This window comes from Pteropus alecto, unplaced genomic scaffold, assembly GCF_000325575.1.
Source record: "Pteropus alecto unplaced genomic scaffold, ASM32557v1 scaffold115, whole genome shotgun sequence".
NCBI classification, from domain to species: Eukaryota; Metazoa; Chordata; class Mammalia; order Chiroptera; family Pteropodidae; genus Pteropus; species Pteropus alecto.
In genome coordinates, this window is record NW_006436814.1 from 1,733,267 (window position 1) to 1,752,346 (window position 19,080).

Below are 19,080 nucleotides of genomic sequence, written 5' to 3' on the forward strand. Positions count from 1 at the left end.
TCGCTTCTAACCCTTCTGGTCACCAAGCAATTCTTCGTGAAACCAGCTGGGTGTCCTAACTACACGGAGAGAGCATCAGAGCTCACAGAGTCAGGCCTCGGTCCCGCGAGACGGCAGCCCACTTCACGTGCTAGTCTTAAGCAGTAGGTCCCCAGGTTACCCACGACTCCTGTGCAACTTGGCTGTAGATCAGGGTTTCCCATGATTCCTTGCTCAGGTTCAACTAACTTGCTAGAGCAGCTCCGAGAATTCGGGAGCACACATTCACCAGGTTATTGAAGGGCATGATACAGGATATAGATGACGAGAACAGCCAGATGAGGATGCACAGGGTGGGGTCTTGAGCACAGGAGTGTCCGTCCCCATGGAGCTGGGATGTGTCACCCTCCCGGTACGGGCATGTGTTTACCCACCTGGAAGCCCCTGAACTCCGTACTGTTGTGATTGTATTGAGCCTTCCTCACACAGACGTAATCGACCATTAGCTCCGTTTCCAGCCCCTCTTCCCTCTCTGAAGAGTTGGGAGGCGGGGGGAGGTTGCCGCCCTGAAAATTCCAGGCTTCTAATCATGGCTTTTGGTCTTCCTGGTGACCAGCCCCCCACACAGGAGCCCACCCAGGGTTGCCTCATCCCTCAGCGGGACAAAAGATGTTCCTGGCGCTCTTATCACTGGCAATTTACAAGGGTTTAGGAGCTCTGCGCCACGACCTTCAATCTCCCAATCTACAGACTCACCCGAATCTGTACCCAGAGTCACCGTCCCCTTTACAATAGGAAAAGGCTCCTATGGCCATCAAAGGCCAATCTCTCTTGTCATTGAGTCCTACCCTCCCTCCCCTCTCAAGGACTTGCTCCCCATGACAAAAGTTTGTGTACCTTCAGGAACCATTCACTCTCCTAAACAACATCTTTACTGTGAAATACATATACGAAAAAATAAATAAGCTATATACGCACAGTTTAAAGGATAATAAAATGAGCACCTCCCCGGACACCACCCAGAAAACAGTGTGGCAGGACCTCAGAGGCGCCACTAAGCTGCCCAGTCCCATCCCGTCCCTCCACTGCAGGGAAAAATGCCTTTCCTGAGTCTGTTAATCATTCTTTTGCTTTCCTTTATGGTTTTAACACCCACATAGGCAAATCTAGACAACATGGTATTTGGTTTTACCAAATAATTTGGTTTAAACTTTGGGGGATCACATATTTTCTGGGATTTTTTTTAATTTCTATATTACGTTTTTGATGCATGCATATTAATGCGTGTGGTTATAGTTCATTTTCACTGCTGTATAGTATTCTGTTGTCTCAATCTACCACGATTTTATTTATCTATCTACTTTGGGGAGACATTTGGGCCGTTTCCGGTTTATCACCATTATGAGTGATACTCCTCTGAATATTATAATGCATCTCTCCTGCAGCAGGTACGAGGATTTCTCTAGGAGCTGAAGTGCAAGGCGGAAGGAAGTGTGCGTGTTCGACTTTATTAATGTAGAAAAACGACGTGCTCTTCTTATTACACTTTTATTAAATCGAATCCCATTCAGCCGTCTCTCCATCTGCTAATCAAACAGAACTCCACAGGCTGGTTATTTTCTTATAATGTCGTATAATGAAATTTCAGAACCGTGCCTTGAAAAATATTTTTTCATTATTAACTCAAGGAGTCAAAGAGATGAGAACAGAGCCCTACTCCCACACAGCCCTCACAAGGATAACCCTCAACGCCACACAAGTAGTTCACAAAAACTGGTTGTTTCGGTTAGGAACTTGCGACTGGAAAAAAAGAAAAAGAACATCTTGTTCTATGCAAAGTGGACGCCGCTGTGAATATTCACCACTATTTGCAATTCTGAGCAGCAGGGTCTTGTTAGACTCCTACGACTTTAGAAATCGTTGTCACATCCTGTGAAAATAACCACACCGTGTGAAAATAACCTCCTCCCCCCCGCCAAAAAAAAACTATATTTGGCTGCTTGTCTCACTTGATAATTCAGAGACTGACGTATAATGTTGTAAATGACATCTCCGCGTTCCTAAAGGTTGTAGATACTTGAAAAACTTCTCTTGCATATCAGAAGAGAATCGTGGCCCTTTGATCCCACCTCCACGATGAAGAACTCAAAGCCCTGCTAGATATGTTATTTAACAAATCATCTGGAAGTCCCCGTATCACCCTGTCAGCACTGGGTCATCAACACCGTCCTCCAAAGAGGCTGTAACACTCTGCTCTCCCACAGCCGGGCTTTCAGACCCATCGCCCCACACCCTCGCCATGCTTGATAGGATGACTCTGTAATGTTCGCCAGTCTGATAAGCACAAATTGACATCTAGCTGTGCTTTCGATTTGCATTTTTCTGATTATTAATAATATCAGAAACCCTGATATGTTTCTGAGCCATTTATGTTTTCTGTGAAATGTCCGTCCTGTCTTTTGCCTATTTTTCTATTAGTTTATTTATATTTTATTTGCCGAGTGTAGGAAATATTTACATAACCTGGCTACTATTCCTTGGCGTTCCGTTGCTACAAATATTTTCTCCCAGTATGAGACTTGTCTTTTTACTCTCTTTAAGATGTGTTTGATAAAGAGAAGTTTGTTTTAAAGTGGTCAAAAATAGCAATATTTTTCTCTACGGTAAATGTCTTTTGTATCTTAAGAAATCCACTTCTCCCCTTAAATTGTAAAGATATTCTCCTACGTTTCTTCTAAATATTTTAATCTTTGCCTGTTACATTTCAGTCTTTAATCCAACCAGCATTTATTCTGTGTTTGTGAGGGAAGGACCCAAACTAATTTTTTTCCCATGTGGATAACTATTTGCCCTGACAAAATACACAATGCAAAATACACAAGAGTTTCCATTTACCACTTCTCGCATACATACTTTTCCAGTATTAACATCTTGCGTTAATGTGGCACATTTGTGAATTGATGAACCAGTTATTACATTATTATTAATTAAAGTCCATTTGCATTAGGGTGTACTCTTTGTGCTATGCAGTTCTATGGATTTTGCAAAACCCACCATTACAGTATCATACAGAATAGTTTCACAGCCCTAAAGTCCTAAAACCCCCACGTGCTGCACTATTCATCCTCCCTCCCGACAGCCCTTCGGGACTACTGATGTTTTTACTGTCTCTATGGTTTTACGTTTTCAAGAATGCCACACAGTTGAAATCATGCAATATGTAGCCTTTTCAGATTTGCTTTTTACTTAGTAATATGCATATAAGTTTCTTCCATGTCTTTTTGAGGTTGATAATGCATTTGTTTTTATCGCTGAATAATATCCATTGCACGGATACCACAGTTTGTTTATGCATTCACCTTTTGAAGGACATTTTGGTTGCTTCCAAGTTTTGGCAGTTATAAATAAAGCTACTATCGACATCTGTGTGCAAGTTTTCAACTCCTTTGGGTTCATACCAAGGAGCATGGTTACTGGATCGTATGGTAAAACCATGTGTAGCTTTGTTAGAAATTGCCAAACGGTCTTCCAAAGTGGCTGCACCGTTTCGCATTCCCACCAGCGACAAATGAGAGTTCCCGTTGCTCCACATCCTCACCAGCATTTGATGTTGTCAGTATTTGAAATTCAGCCATTCTAGTGGGTGGGTAGTGGCATGTCCTTGCTGTTTTAATTTGAAATTCCCTAATGATATATGATGTTGAGATGGCATGTCATTGCTGTTTTAATTTGAAATCCCCTAATGATATATGATGTTGAGCATCTTTTCATATGCTTATTTGCCATCCATGTATCTTATATGACGAGGTACCTATTCAGATCTTTTGCCCACGTTTTAATTGGGCTGTTTGTTTTCTTATTGTTGAGTTTTAAGAATTCTTGGTATATTTTGGATAACAGTGTTTTAATAGTGTGTTTCTTGTAGCTTTAAATTTTTTGAAAATTTTCAGCCATTATTTCTTCGACTGCTTTTTCTGCACTGCCCCCCTCACCTCCACCCTGTCACCTCTCCTTTTGAAACTCCAATTACACCGATGTTAGCATGCTTTGATTTTTGTCTCAAGGCTTACTGATGCTTTGCTTATTATTTTTCCAACCTATTTCTCTCTATGTGCTTTAGTGTAGTTTCTATTACTATATGTTGGTATTGACTATTTTTTTCCTTCTTCTGCAGTGCTTAATCTGGTATAAATCCCATTCAGGAAATTTTTCATCTAGGATTTTATATTTTTTTAATCTCTAGAAAGCTTTCATTTCTCTTCTCATTCTGTTCCTGTTTTCCTTTAAATCTTTGAGCATACTGAGTATATTTATAATAATTTTCTTAAAGTTCTTATTTGTTGATTCTATCATATCTTTCATTTATTTCTAGGTCTGTTTGTTAATCCTGGGTCTGTTCTTATTGACTGATTTTTCTTCTGGTTATGGGTCACATTTTTCTGTTTATTGACAGGTATAATAGTTTTTGATTAGATGCTATATATTTCAAACATTGCTGAGTGTCTGGATTTTAAAGGATATTGAGCTTTTTTCTGGCTGAGAATTAAATCAGCTTGATCTTTCCAAGGCTTGTTTGTAAGCTTTGGTAGAGCCGGTTCATAGTAGCCTTTGCTCTAGAGATGTTTTAGCCCAGCTAGTCATGTATGCCCCTCAGGGCATCAGTACTAAATAGCCCTGGTGATTAGCAAGGCCTTTCTGGTCTGACTGGTCAGACTGTCCTATGGAGCTGTGGAAATTGTTGAGTTTAAAGCTTCCAGGTCATTCTTTGCCCACACTCATGGAGTTTTACCCACTCCTCTGTAGCTTAAGTATTCAGCAAAGTCTCAAGGGGACCCCATGGAGATTTCTGGGTCCCTTTTTCTATCTAAATCTCTCCTCTCTGGAACTCTGCCCCACAATTGGCAGCATCTTCTACTTTCCTGAAATCTGAGCTCTATCTTCTCGACTCGGTGCCTCATGCTCTGCTTGGGACCCTTCTCCCTACACTGTGATCGGGAAGATGCTTCCAAGCAAAAGACAAAGCAATTGTAGGGGTCACCCCACTTGTCTCTGTTCCCCTCTCTCAGAGATCACAGTCTCGCACTTCTTTTGGTCCAAAGTCTGAAAACCTCTGTTCCACACGTTACGTTTTTAGTTGTTTATGACACAGGAGACTCTGCTAGTCCATAATGGCCACAATCAGAAGTCTCTGTTTGTTTCTTAATATAATGAAATACTTTAATTGATTTTCTAAGAAATTGATTTTCAACTTTGCCTTCCTTGCATACCTGACATAAACCCAACTTCCAAGTTGATCACAATATCTTTTTAACATATGGCTAGATTTAAGATAGATACAGAGAGATAGGTAGGTAGGTAGGTACATAGCTACATAGGTAGTTAAATAGATATTCTAAGTTCTGAGTGAAGTTTGCCTGCAATTTTCCTGTCTTGAAATGTCCTTGTCTGGTTTTGGATTCAAGCTTGTGCTAGCCTTATAAAATAAATTAGAAACAGGTTATTCAGTCCTCTAGAAGAGTTTGTATGAGTGGAATGATGTGTTTCTCTCTCTTTCAGTTCTGCTGGAGTTTGGTTTGTCTGTTTTACTACATCGTTGTTTTTTTCCCAAAGAATTAACTTTTGGTGCTCTATTGTATGACTATTTTCTCTGTCATTAATTTCTGCTTTTTTTTTTAATTTTTATTTCCTTTCTTCTGTTTTTTCTGGTTTAGTTTGTTATTCTCTGTTTTTCACAAATTGTTGGCTTCCTTCAGAATTCAGAATCTTCTTTTATAATTTAAACCATATATTTTCCTCTAAGCGTTGTATCTCTCAGGTTTTATTATCTAGTATCAATGATATAATTTAGTTAAGAATAGCTTCTAATTTTCAATATGATTTATTTATTTAGATTTATTTATTTATTAGTTATTTCGAATTTCGTTCATTACTTTTCAAACTTACAAGGATTTTCTTATTATCTTTTATTGATTTTCCATTTAACTGCATTATAGTAAAAAATGTTGACTAACTCTTTGAAAATTGTTAAGGTTTAATAGCCTACCACAGGATCGATTTTTCTTAAGTGTTTTAGGAGTGTTTATTCATCAGTTGGTTAGGTATATTATTCTCTATGTGTTGGTGAGATCAGGTTTGTCAATTGTGCTACTCAAATCTGCTATAATCTTGCTAAATTTTTCATCTACTTGATTAATTACTAAAAGATGTGTTTAAAATCTTTCACTATGATGATGGTTTTCTCAGTTTCTCCCTGTATTTCTGCTAGATTTTGATTTATATATTTTGAAACAGCATTATTAAAATAGTACATGCATATTTAAATTGTTATTGCTTTCTGGTTGAAATTAAACCTTTCTCAGTATTTAGGGACACTGCTTATGACTTGTAAAACTTCTTTAACTTAAAGCTACTTTAGCAAATATAAATGTAGATACACTAGCTTTCTTTTTCTATATGAATTTTTTTCATGAAAATACTTTGTTTTCATGAAATACTTTTGTTTTCATGAAAATATTGTTCATGAAACAAGCATAGATAGTATTCGCCTGGTATATCCTTTTCATTAGTCTGATTTTCAGCTTTCCTGTGTCCTTTATTATAGGTGTGTTTCTTATAAATAGTTTCTTATAAATATAGTTAGAATGTTGGGGGTTTTTCCCTTAATCCTGAGATTCTTTGCCTCTTAACAAAGTTTAATACATTTACTGTGATAACTGAGATAATTAATTTATATTTCTGCCTTTTTATTTTGTGCTATTTTATTTCTCCCTCTTTTTCTTTCTTTATCCTCTCTCCCTTCTATTTTTTGATTATGTAATTTCTATTGAAAAGTCACCCATCAGTCTAATTGCCTTTCTTCTGTTGGTGATTAGTTTACTCTTTCAAATATTTATGGGTATATACTCTATGCTAGGCACTCATCTAGTTGGATAAATCAGCAAACAAGTCACACAAAATTCCTGTCTGCATGGAGTTTACATCTTAATGATAGATTTTTTTCCTCTCTGACTAAGAATTTTAGAATTCTCAAGTTCCACTATAATATACCTAGACAGAGACGACTTTTATTTACCCTGTTTGAGAGTATTCTGGCTTCCTGAATCTGAAATGCGATGTCTTTCAACAATTCTGGAAAATTCTCAGCCATTATCCTTCTGAATGTTTCTTCTTATCTGTTCTTTCTAATGTCACTTCCTAGAATTTCAGGTGGACTTCTATTAGATCTTTCTTATTCTCTGTATCTCTTAACTTCTCTTGTATCTTTTTCCCATTTGTTTATTCTATATTCTGGGTAATTTATTTGAATCTATCTTTCAGCTCGCTATCTCTGTCTTTAGCTGAGTCTAATCTGATACTCGATCCATCCATTAAGTTTTTAATTTCAGTTATATTTTCATAGCATGGATTCCTATTCGATTCTTTTACAAGTCTGCTCAGTCATTCTCTATAATCTTTTGCTCCCTGTATATATTTTCAAGCTTTTAAATTTTTTTAAACATATTAAACATGCTTTTTAAATTCCCCATTTAATAATTCCAGTATGTAAAATTTTTATGTGCTTGTTGCTACCGGCTTCTTCTTCATTTTCACTCACGGTGTCCTGATTCTTTGTGTTTTTTATATATTTTTATATATACACACACACACACATATATATATATATACACACTTATTTTTCTTTTTTTCTCTCCCCTGTTGTCTTTTGATTTCCCCCAGTTTTTTTTTAAAAGTAAGTTCCATGAAACATTATGTTTCTTGGAACTTTAACTATGGAAATTCTCTCAGGCTCACGTTGAAGTTTTTCCCAAGAAGATTTGCATGAGCTTCTGCCAATTGCCTGTGGGAACAACCCATTCAGGTTCGCTTTAAGTTCTCCATCTGATCTTTTATATCAACTGCTTACTGCTTTAGATACACTTGTACCTGTAAATATAAAAGTTCAGGGAGCAGAGGTGGAAGCAAAAAGGAAGAAAAAGGAAAATTTAAGGGATGGTGTTTTAACATATTTTATTACAGTTAGAAAAAGAAAACATTGTAGATCTTTAAATATAGTTAATAAAGTGTCTAAGTGATAGAGGGTTCATAGATGATAGTCCGGCATATATTTCTCTAAAGTTAATTCCGAAACTTCGGGAATAAAATGTGGGGTAAAATTATCTCCCAGTGCAGAGCAGTTATTCCACTAGAGTATCATGGACAATGCTATTCTTGGGACGAAAAGAAAGCTCCAGTTCTCCTGAAGACGACACGACACAGCTCCTCTCTCGGGAGAAAGGAGAGGAAGAGCCTCTGCTTTTCCTGGTGGTTTTCCAGCTGCTGCCGTTTAACCCATTCGTGTTTCTGTTTCCGAGCTCGGTTTTCCATCTATAACACAGGACTTGATGATGCATCTCACTCAGCAGGCTGCGGCGAACATCCACCGAAGCCAATCTCGTAAGTGCTAGAACAGAGCCTGACACATAATAAATGTTCAGTAAATGTCAGCCAGTCTTGTCAATGTTATTTAATCTGGAGTAAAGCTTCTGAAACGGGAGTTACCAAGTCCTTCAAAGTAGTAATGATGGTCTCTCATATTAATTTCAATAAGCCTGCATTGTATTGAATTTTTTATTTATGTGTGATTCACATAGCATCAAGTGAGTATGAATATCTTGTGCTAGTTGAAAGTGTTTGATGATAAATGTCCTCGATTCACAAAATGAGGACAATGAACTTTAGTCAAATAGGATTTTTAAAATATGAAAGAACAAATTAATAAATGTAGCCAGGAAGATTAAAGGTTTCAAAATAGAGCCCACAGGAGAAAAAAACCTTAAAGTGATCCTTGGGGATGCCTCTGTTGGGAATCAGGGGATTCGAGTCCTAGAGTCAGCCCTCCTCCTACGAGGTGACAAACATGAACAGAATTAGTGCCCGTGTCAGGGCTCTAATCCTCACAACTCACTGAGAGGCTCGTCTGTGACAGAGGCACTTGCAGCACAGATCCGAAGGTCAGTGCCCACGTGGCTGCCTCCAGAGCCCTGGCTTTTCTGCTAGTGCTCATTGGCCCAAAGGAGACATCGCTGCTTGTTTTCCTGCACTTGGTGATTTCCTGTCCTTGGATTTTTTCTCATAAACAGATGACATAGCATCCAGGCCCGAGCCTAGTAGGAATTCTGGAGAGTTAGGATGCAGCTGTAGGAAGGGCTGGCAGAGGCTGTTGACATGAAGGATTTGACCCCAAGGAAAGAGAACCAGAGCAACCAGTTTGGCCCTGCAACTGAGCTTCCATCATTAGAAACCAACAAGGGACAGAGTTGTTGCCTCTCAGATTTATCTATCAGTGGTCTAGCCCTCCATGGACGCGTATTTGATGACTATAGGAAGGACCATGCAAAATCGGAAAGGACCATTTCATGCGAAGTTCTATAATAGCCAGACAATTCCCCACTAAGGTCTATTCCATTCCCCTCCCTTGAAACCGAGGCATTAGACTAGGCACTGCCCTCCCCAGCCCCCTGGCTGTGCCACCTTGTGTGATTCAGGCACCTGCCCCTCCCAAGTTTAGGCCTCAGCTCAGTGAGTCCTTCCTCTCAAGTCCCCAGCAACCTTCAGAGGCAGATGTTTGTGTGGGTCATTGGCCAGTCTGCAGCAATTCCCAGTGACCCAGCATCAGCTGCTGGGCCAGGTGCTGGGCCCTGGGGCCCTGTGACAAGCCAGGGTTCAGCCACCCAAAGGCCATGGTTGGACCTCCCTTTGTTCTCACTTGCTTATGTGGTTCCCAAGATAGCAGCTCAGGGTGAGAGGTCGTGAGTAAATAGCATGGCCCTTCTGCCAGCATATGGGCAGTCCCAGCGGGGGAGGGAACTTCAGCCGAACAGCCTTTCCATAGTGTGTGCTTGCTGCGTAGTTGAGAATATGTAATTCTGCTATAGAGGACTAGAAAAACAGACGGGAAACCAAACTTACATGTAAAACATAGATAACGAAGAAGCTAATATCTTGCGACTTATAGACAAAACTCATAAAATGGGTTAAGTGTAGCGAATAATGTGAGACATATTAGCTATAGATAAAATAAGTACAGCACACGTGTGCTTAGATAGGACAGACGGAGACCAAGTAGGCACCAAATCGTCATGCGGTGCACTAAAGCTCTAAATATTCATGATACGCTGTATGATACACTTGAACTCTCAATTCCACGATGCTGTAAACATACATGAGGCAGCTGAGGCACCAACATTCATGACACACGAAACATACATGATATTCACAAGGCACTCAACATTCACGAGTCTTCAATCGGTCGCTGTTTTCATATGTACCTAGGATTTATAACCAGGTATGTAAGACATGCAGACACAGAAATGACAGCCATAAAGGAAGAAGGTTTTATACTCATAGACCCCTGGACACAGGCACATTCTGCCATATGGGGAAGCACCAAGGTCATTCAGGAAGCAGAATAAGCCAGAGGAGAGGACTGGCAGGAGCCTCGATTGTGGTTTTCCCAGAAATATACGGGCAAGGCAGGGTAGGCAAGCTGAGCAGGCAGGGGACTAAATCATGTGCGTAATTCGGGCGGGCTCTGGGCTGTAGGAGTGGTCCTTAGTTTCCCAACACCCCTGATTTGGGGTGGGAGAGAGCTCCCTGGGACAGCAGGAACCGGATGAGGCTGGGGAGGATACGGACTCGGAATTAATTGGTTTGCATATCAAAGACACACTCACAGGCAAGCTGTTGGCCATCTCTAGGAATTAGCTAACCCTGAGAGGGGCAGTCCCTTCCCAGGCCTGCAAGACCCAAAGATGTCAAAGCACCATAAAGTATAGAAAAGAAAAAACGTGATTAATACAGCCACCCAGTGGCGACACCATTCTGGCTCCAGCTTGCCAGGTAAACTCTCCAGCTATTCCATAGGCTAACTGATGCATCACAGCTATGGCCAGACCAACCTGTCCTGCCTCTCTTTCTACTTAGAACACTGACCTCTAATATCTCCAGTCTGCTGAGCCCCCTGGCACATCCTCAGGTCTGGTCCTCACAACCACACCGTCAGTGGGGTGAGCTGATGAGGTAGAGAGAGACAATGGGATTTTCCAAGAAGCCAATGGACCATGAGCTCTGGGGCCCTCACTCCCTAGGTCCTTTGTGTCCAGGTAGGAAACAGATCAGGTTCCTTCCCTGATGAACACAGCATAAGCCCAGGTTCAAGCAGTGGGCTCCTTCAACCCCACCTGCCTGCTTCCTGTTTGTGTTATCCATCTCAATCCTTGCTTCAGGCTCTGTGTTTTAAAATGATTCTGATACAGGACATCACCTATAAAATTCTTAATCTTTTAGCAGGAAATGATATGGGACATCTCCTGCAGAGTTCTTGATTTTTTTTTAGTAAACCTAGTTAAGTTTTCTTCCCTCCTGTCTTTGGGAAAAAGGCCCTTTCCCCCAAATCCAGATAATTACCCTGAAACTGGTAAGTCAGGTCCTCTGGCTTTTGATAAGGATCATCGGACCATCATGCGGGAATGGCCCTAGGCCAGCTAGGGTCCTTAGAGTCTAAGAGTGGAGGAGACTTTAAGCCAAAGGTTTTTTATTCTTTAAGAAATATATTAACCACGACTGTTTTCCTTTGCTCGCTTAATAGGCAAATCCATAATAGAAATTAATAAATCCATAATAGAAATTAATAATTAATTAATCATTTACTAATTAATAAATGATTTTAATAACAAGCTTATGTCTTCTTTTCCACGTCTAGGGACTGAGGCCGCATTTTAGCAGGAACCAAGGCCCTGCTTTGACTAAGGCAGAAAAGGAAAGAGCTCCATGAAACCCCAATAGGCAGGGACAATGACCCTTCCCAGCAGGAAGTAGATACAGAAGAGATCTCTGTCCCTCAACATCCATACAAATAATAAGGGGGTTCATGGCTCTTAGAAAAGAGTTAAGTAGGAAAGTTAAGTAAGAGGTCTCAGGGTCTGCCTGCAGACACCGAAGTCATCCTGTTCTAGAAGGGGTCAGCCCCAGCCCGCCCACAATTAAGCAAGCCAGAGGCATTTTGGGGATAAAAGTAACTCATACCAGGAAACAAGCAAGCAGAAAATTGGCCGGTCACTCTCATCTGTGTAATGAAGACCCCAACAACCTTCAACTCATCTGAAACTCATTATATCATCATTATAATATGATGCATATGCCTGGAAGTTCATTAATATTATAACAGACTGAATTCTGGGAGCAAACATGCACAGAAAGCAAATGATGAATCACTGAGTCCTGTCCATCGTAATTGTCAATCAAGGAAGCCCACTCCTCTAAGAAAAGTGACCACCCACAGCAAATAGGGATAAAAACCGTGAAGTCTTTGTCAGCAGGCCTTTCAAGCCACGCCTCTCTTGCTCAGGCCCTCTTCCACATCAGGAAGTGCACTTTCCCTCCTAATAAAGCTTTTCTTCTCTACTGTATTTCAGTGTCTTGCTGATTTCTTTGTCTGAGACATCAAGAACCTGGACAACGTGCCCAGAGAGGATCCCGCTCTCCGGTAACAATTCAATACCCCATGTCATGTTGGGCATCTCAGTTTGCTCCTGATGATGACTTAGATGCCCCCTCCCCCTCCTTGGGGTCAAGGCTGCCTTTCCCCTCCCACACTGCTTCCCAAAGGGATGCCTGGAGCTAGAGATAACCTTAAGTTTGCAGTCCTCTAGACTGCTGGTATGTAGGTTGTAGAGTCCAAAGTTTACATAATATGAAAGTCAATGTTTATCTAGAATGAGAAAAGAAATTAAAACAAATTGCTGGAGTCTTGGAGATTTTGGCTCATTTGTTTTTGTTTGTAGCATCTCTGTAGGCAGTTTACCAGAAATGCTTTTATGGAAAGTGTCCTCATCGCTGCCTGGCTTCCGTCCCCACCTGGACACCCGGGGAACTGGCCAGTGAAGAGCCCGGGGCAGGGGGGTGATAAGAGCCCGGGAGCTTACCCCTGATGACTTCGTAGAGAACCCCATTTGCTAACGTGGTGAGAGAAGGCAGAAAATCTCTCTGCTGGTCCCAGCCTGACACATGGGACAAGTTTATTTCCCTCTGAGTCCCAGTTTTGTCTTATTTTGGTAAAGGAGGGTATTGGTGGTCCCCACAGACACTTTCTGCTGGTTCAGTGTGGACACGCACAGGCAGCTTGAGGACTTCTGGCACAGTTTGGGAAAAGGCCAGCCTGGCCCAGGCAGTGGGCTGGGGAGAGAGAAGAGGGTAGCCGTTCTCCGTCCCCCAAGCTCTCACCCTACCGAGGTACTCCCCAAATTAGGCTTAGGAATCCTCTGGGAAGCTTAAAACACAGATTCCCATAGGCGTCACCTTCTAATAGCCTGAGTCAGTCGACTGGACGGAGCCCAGGAATGTGCATTTCTACCCAACACCCCAAGTGGTTCTGATTCAGGTGTCTGCCAACCATACTTAAAGGAACACTGGCTTAAGGAGGGATGGAGAGAGAGGAGTTTCATCAGGAGGCGCAGGAAGATTCCTCTCACTGACCTGTTTATCTATCTCCCTGTTTGGACTATTTCACCATAAGCTCTCTGGCCAAGCAGTGTGGGCCAAGAATGAAGTTAGACCCTTACCTTATGCCATTGACAAAGATAAACAAAACAGAATATTAGTTAAAGTGATGAAAACAGATTTTATTCAGTAACTATTGACAGTAGGGAACGGGCTGAACTCTGCTCTTATGTGAACATTGGAGACCAGGGGTTGGGGAGGCGTAGGTCAGGTGCAAATTAACGTAGGGTTGGCCAGTGTGAAGGAGCTTAGGCCAGCTGTGCTTACTAACGGTCAGTTATCAAAATTAGGGTTCTGTCCTCTCATTGACACCAGGACACGGAGCCCTAACATTCAGATGACTACATTTCAAAGGAATGGCTCTCAGGTCCATGAGAAAGATCCCTCTCAAAGGGGCAAAAGAGCCATTCATAGTTTTAAGTCCTTTTTAGTAAAAACTCTAAGAGATTTCAGGAGCTCATCTTCAGGTATTGGCTAAAACAAATAAAATTCTTTTGAAGGCCCAGAGCCTTTCCAGACAGGATATCAAAAGGGGACTGGATTGTCCCAAGGATGGACCTTAGGCTGCTAGAAGCCATGTTGAAGTGTGGCCAACTCTGTCGGTGCAGCGGTTTGAACGCAGTATTTATGTTCAGTTTTTGCAGTTCTCACCATATACAAAAATGAACTCAAAATGCATCAAAGACTTACACATAAGAGCTAAAACTATAAAACCCTTAGGAAAAAACAGAAGGCAGCAGGGGGGTGAGCAGCTTCATGACTTTGGATTTGGCAATGATTCCTTGGTTATAACATGAAAAGCACAGACAACAAAAGACAAAAAATAGATACGCTGGACTACATCAAAATTTAATACTTCTGTCCATTGAAAGACACAATCAAGAGAATGAAAAGGGAACCATATATCTGACAAGAAGTTAATATCTAGAATGTATAAAGAACTCCTAAAACTCAAAAAAAAAGTAGAAATGACCAATAAGTACATGAAAAGAGGCTCAGCCTCAGTAATCATTAGGGAAATGCAAATCAAAACCATAATAAGATACCACATCACACCCATTAGGACAGTTACTATAAAAAAGCCCAGAAATTAACAAGTGTTGGCGAGGATGTAGACACATTGGAACGTTTGTGCACTGTTGGTGGGAATGCAAAATGGTGCAGCCACTGTAGAAAACAGTGTGGCGGTTCCTTAAAATATTAAAAATAGACCCAGCATCCAGCCATTCCACTTCCGGGTGTACATCCAAAAAATCGAAAGCAGGATCTTGAAGAGATATTTGTATCTCCTTGTTCATACCAGCATTATTCATAACAGCCAAAGTGGAAGCAGCCCAAGTATCCATTGTCAGATGGATGGATAAACAAAATGTAATATAGACCTCAAACAGAATATCATTCAGCCTTAAAAATAAGGAAATACTGAAACATGCCACCACATGGATGAACCTTGAGGATATTATGCTGAGTAAAATAATCCAGTCCTAAACGGACAAATACTATGTGATTCCACTTATCTGTGGTAAGTAAAGTAATCAATCTCACAGATATAGGAATGGTGGTATGGTGGTTGCCAAGAGCTTGGGGCAGGGGGCAGAATGAGAAGATATTGTTTGATAGATACAGAGTTTCAGTTTTGCAAGAGAAAAGTTCTGGAGAGGGATGGTGGGGATGGTTGCACAATAATGTGAATGTACTTTATAACGCCGAACTGTACACTTAAAAATAGTAAGATGGTACAGTTTATGTGTATTTTATCACAATTTAAAATATTTCTTGTTATTCAAGTCACATATTAGTTGTCAGAAATATGTGCTGTATAAATATGAAGTTTACCTATACGTATATAAATCATATACATATGTTGTATCTTAAGTCTTACCTCTCCCCCTTGGGGAGAGAAGGCTGCCTCACATGCCTAGTGCTGGCCCTATATACCCCAGGGATCCCCAACTCCCGGCCATGGACCAGCATAGCAGGAGGTGAGTGATGGGCAAGCAAATGAAGCTTCATCTGTATCTGCAGCCACTCCCTAGCGCTAGCATCACTGCCTCAGCTCCACCTCAGATCCTCACGTGTTAGATTCTCATGGGAGCACCAGTCCCTGGGGCCAAAAAGGTTGGGGACCACTGATCTAACCCACTAAAGCAATTCAACATATCTGTTGATCTTCTCTGAGAAGAACCCCCAGCACTATAGCTCATCCCCCCTCAGCTCCCAGTCCCACAGTGAGCTGCCCCCACCCCCATGCCTTTTCGGGAAAGCAATTGTAGGCTTCTCTTAACCAAGGGCTTGAACCAGGGGTGGACCCATTGATCCCCAGGCAGCTAGACCCTAGGCTGGCTGGCCACTCATGAAGTAGCCTAGCTTCACCCCCAAGAATGATGGTAACTATCTAAGTCCATCGGACCATGTCCCTCACATCTGGCCAGGAGAACACCGAGCAATCGGCTCTCAATGGTGAGAGAGGAAAATGGCAGGCGTGGGGGACGGGGGGGACAGGGGCTGGGGAGGGACAGAGGAAGGAGCCCCCCTCAGAGCTGCCTCGGGCCTGTGGACTTCTGCTCCCGTTTCAGTTCAGGGTGTCCTTACGGCAAACATTTTTCCCTTCGGAGTGGCCAGAGGCAGAGCCACCTTAAGGAACTCTGAAGCTAGAAAAGCCTCGACAAGAGGCAACTAGAAAGGCTGCACTTGAGCAAACCCGCCCTGACTTACCTCCTCTGGTGCTTCTGGGATGTCTGCCCCAGGGACCGCTCAACCAGAATGGCCGAACAGTGAGCGCTGCTTTTCTTTTTCTTGGATTCTGTTTGAAGGAAGATAGAGATATGGGGGCAGGGTGGGGGTAGAACAAGTTGTATGCTGGTACTGCTCAGCCCCAGAAGATCAGAAATAAAAACCGTCACCATGAATTACTGTAAAATTCCAGGGTAGGGGTTTGGGGAGTGTGTAATGGGGGGAGAATCCACGAGCAGGTACTCTATCCCAACACCCTGATACAGTGGCTGTACCCAAAGGACATGTTTCTGCTGAATTTGGGCTTTGGCGGGAGACACCTGCTGATAGATCAGAAGCCACCTCTCTCTCTTGGCCTAAAAGGGATCCATCCTAATCAATGGCCAGGAGGTAGCAATGCAGACGGTATTACCAAAACTGGGTGGATACCTGAGAGCGAAAACTAGGAAGACAGAGGACACACCCTAAACCGCCGTAATACATTCTCTACGTTAAACATTGACATTACGCCACGCGCTTATACACGAAGCTGACGTGTGTGTGCGTGTGTGTGTGCATATTAGCAGAGAGATGTGTTCACACAGACCCAGGCACCGTCTAGACAATTTCCTTAGCCTTGTGAAGAAGTATTGTAGAGGCCGTGGATTGTCAGTGAAGGCAAAAAGCCACAGCTACATTCAAAGTAAGGGTTGGAGAGAATTAAGTCTGCTTTAGTTTGGCTCTTTCTTAAGGAAATAAACCCAGGAAACATCGTTGGAATTTCTTACGTATTCAGTAGCACCTCTGCTCTGGCATTTGAGAACTCAGCAATTTGGGATTCTTCCGGTGGTTTGTCCTTTTTTGGCCTTTGGTTTCAACCTCTCCAAGCAAGTTGGATTCTTCTGGGCTGCTTCTCAAGGACGGCTTTGCCTCTAGGCTTCCTAGTATGTCTGGTCCAACCAGCCACAGGCAAAATAGGACTGGTTTCCTTTTAAGGATGAGGCTTAGCTGTGAAGCTTAGTGCCTTTTTTGGTGAAAATGCATTCCCCTATCACGGCCCTATAGAATAATTTTAGCTGTTTGGGCGACGGCAGGAATGAAGGAATTAGTAAATGTACAAAATACAGGTACCTCAGTCAAAGAGAATTCTGCCCTGTGGGGCCCCCAGCAAGCCCCAGCTTGCTGGCCTATGCCTTGTTTTTTGTTCATTTGTTTGCTTTGCTTTTCTCAGCCTTCTAGGTCCCTGCCCTACCACTGCAATGAACCAAACACACTTTGTGATTCTCCAGCCCCACTTCCCAAGAGATTGATTCTCCAGGTCAAGGGCAAAGGGAGACAGACCCCTGGAAGCCATCAGGAGCTACCCAGCCAATTCAGCGACAACAAGTGAATTCCTAGACCTACTAATGTAGGGAGGAGGCAAGAGAATTAAAATGTTAAACAAGCCTTTATCGTTGACTGCAATATGCTGATCAGCCCTGCAGCCAGGCCGGGGGGACATCTTCGGAACAAAGGAAGATTTCTGCTGGGATTACCAATAACCCATTCCCCACACCTGTAAAGGGAAAACAGGAATCAACAGTCATTCCCTACGGCTAAAACCATGGGGAACCTAAGGGTTACAGGCTGGGAACCGCCAGCAGGCCTCTCCCTCTGCATATTCTTACCTTTTCACGCTACATACCTTTCCCTTTCCTCACTGTTATGTCCATATCAAAGGAAGTGGGAACTAAAGAATGACCTAGCGACTGAATTCCCTGAGCACTCAGGGGCCCTGTTGGTTCTCTCTCTCTCTCTCTCTCTCTCTCTCTCTCTCCCCCCGCCGCCCACCCCGTGAGACCCCGTGAGACCACGCTCTGTCTGTGGAGTGTCATCCCTTTTCTAATAAACTTTCCATTTCACGCTAACTTGGGCGTGTGTGTTGAATTCTTTCTACATTCTCTGCCAAAGGACCCTCTCTTCTCTCAATACAGGGCTTAGTCTCCCCGCCGCTTCGGGAAATTTGCCCCGTCCTGCATCACTACTACTGCTCAGTGTTCCTAGCTTGCTAGTTAAATGGGCATTTGGGGCAGGGTGGGGCAGGAAGGGGAAAGGTAGGTGTTCACCGCATGCTGGGAAAAGCCCTGGGAGAGAGAGACGATCGTAACAGTTTAACACCTTGACTGTATCGCTTTTTCAGGGTGCTTTGAGCACTTTGACGTCATATTTTAGTATCATCCTCACAAGCCCGTGGAGCTAGAGTATCATCAGCAGGATTTTATTGCCCATGAGGAGAAGGCAGCTGGAGACCCGCCCAGGCATCTCCCCGGCTCCTGCCCCTTCGCTCTTTTCCTCCAAAACTAATGTTTCCAAGGGCCCCCTTCCCATCCACAAACTTGGGTTCTAACGTTGCTTTACACGGTTCATAAGCGCCTGTGAGCCAAAGAGAAACAGTTCGCTCACGCTGATGTGGGGTGAAGAGGTCAGCATCCCATTTAAAAAAAAAAAAAAAATTTTTTTTTTTTTTAAATCCCCAAAGGCATCAACACAGACTGGAACCCACCGCGGGTCCCAGGCTCTCCCTGGAGGTGTGGGGAGAGACCATCGGCCCCAGCACTCAGCCCGTGGCGGCCACGGACGCGGCTCAGGGTCCCTGCGCCCCAGACCCCACCGCACCGCGGCCCTGGGGCCGGAGGGAGCTGCGCGGGTCACTAAGCACGACACGGGGACGCCGGGGTTCAAATGCATCTCGCAGACTCATTGTTCTTTCATCCAGATGGCGTTGGGTTTATTTTCCTTTCTCGCTTAGGTCAAACGGAACAAAGCCAGCGCCCCGGGGCCCGGGAAGGGGCGGGGCTCCGCGGCCGCCAGGGC

The 19,080-nt window shown here is 42.9% G+C and overlaps 1 protein-coding gene across 2 annotated transcripts in view; it reads left to right on the forward strand.

Moving 5' to 3' along the window:
- DESI2 (desumoylating isopeptidase 2) overlaps positions 1-11,816 on the forward strand; it is a 55,850-nt gene extending 44,034 nt beyond the window's left edge. For both annotated transcript variants that reach the window (XM_025048500.1, XM_025048499.1), the window contains 2 exons: positions 8,144-8,412; positions 11,720-11,816. In XM_025048500.1, the coding sequence (XP_024904268.1) occupies positions 8,144-8,412; positions 11,720-11,726 (276 nt within the window). In that variant the 3' untranslated portion in view covers positions 11,727-11,816. The remainder of the gene's footprint in view (positions 1-8,143; positions 8,413-11,719) is intronic.
- Positions 11,817-19,080: the final 7,264 nt, after the last annotated feature.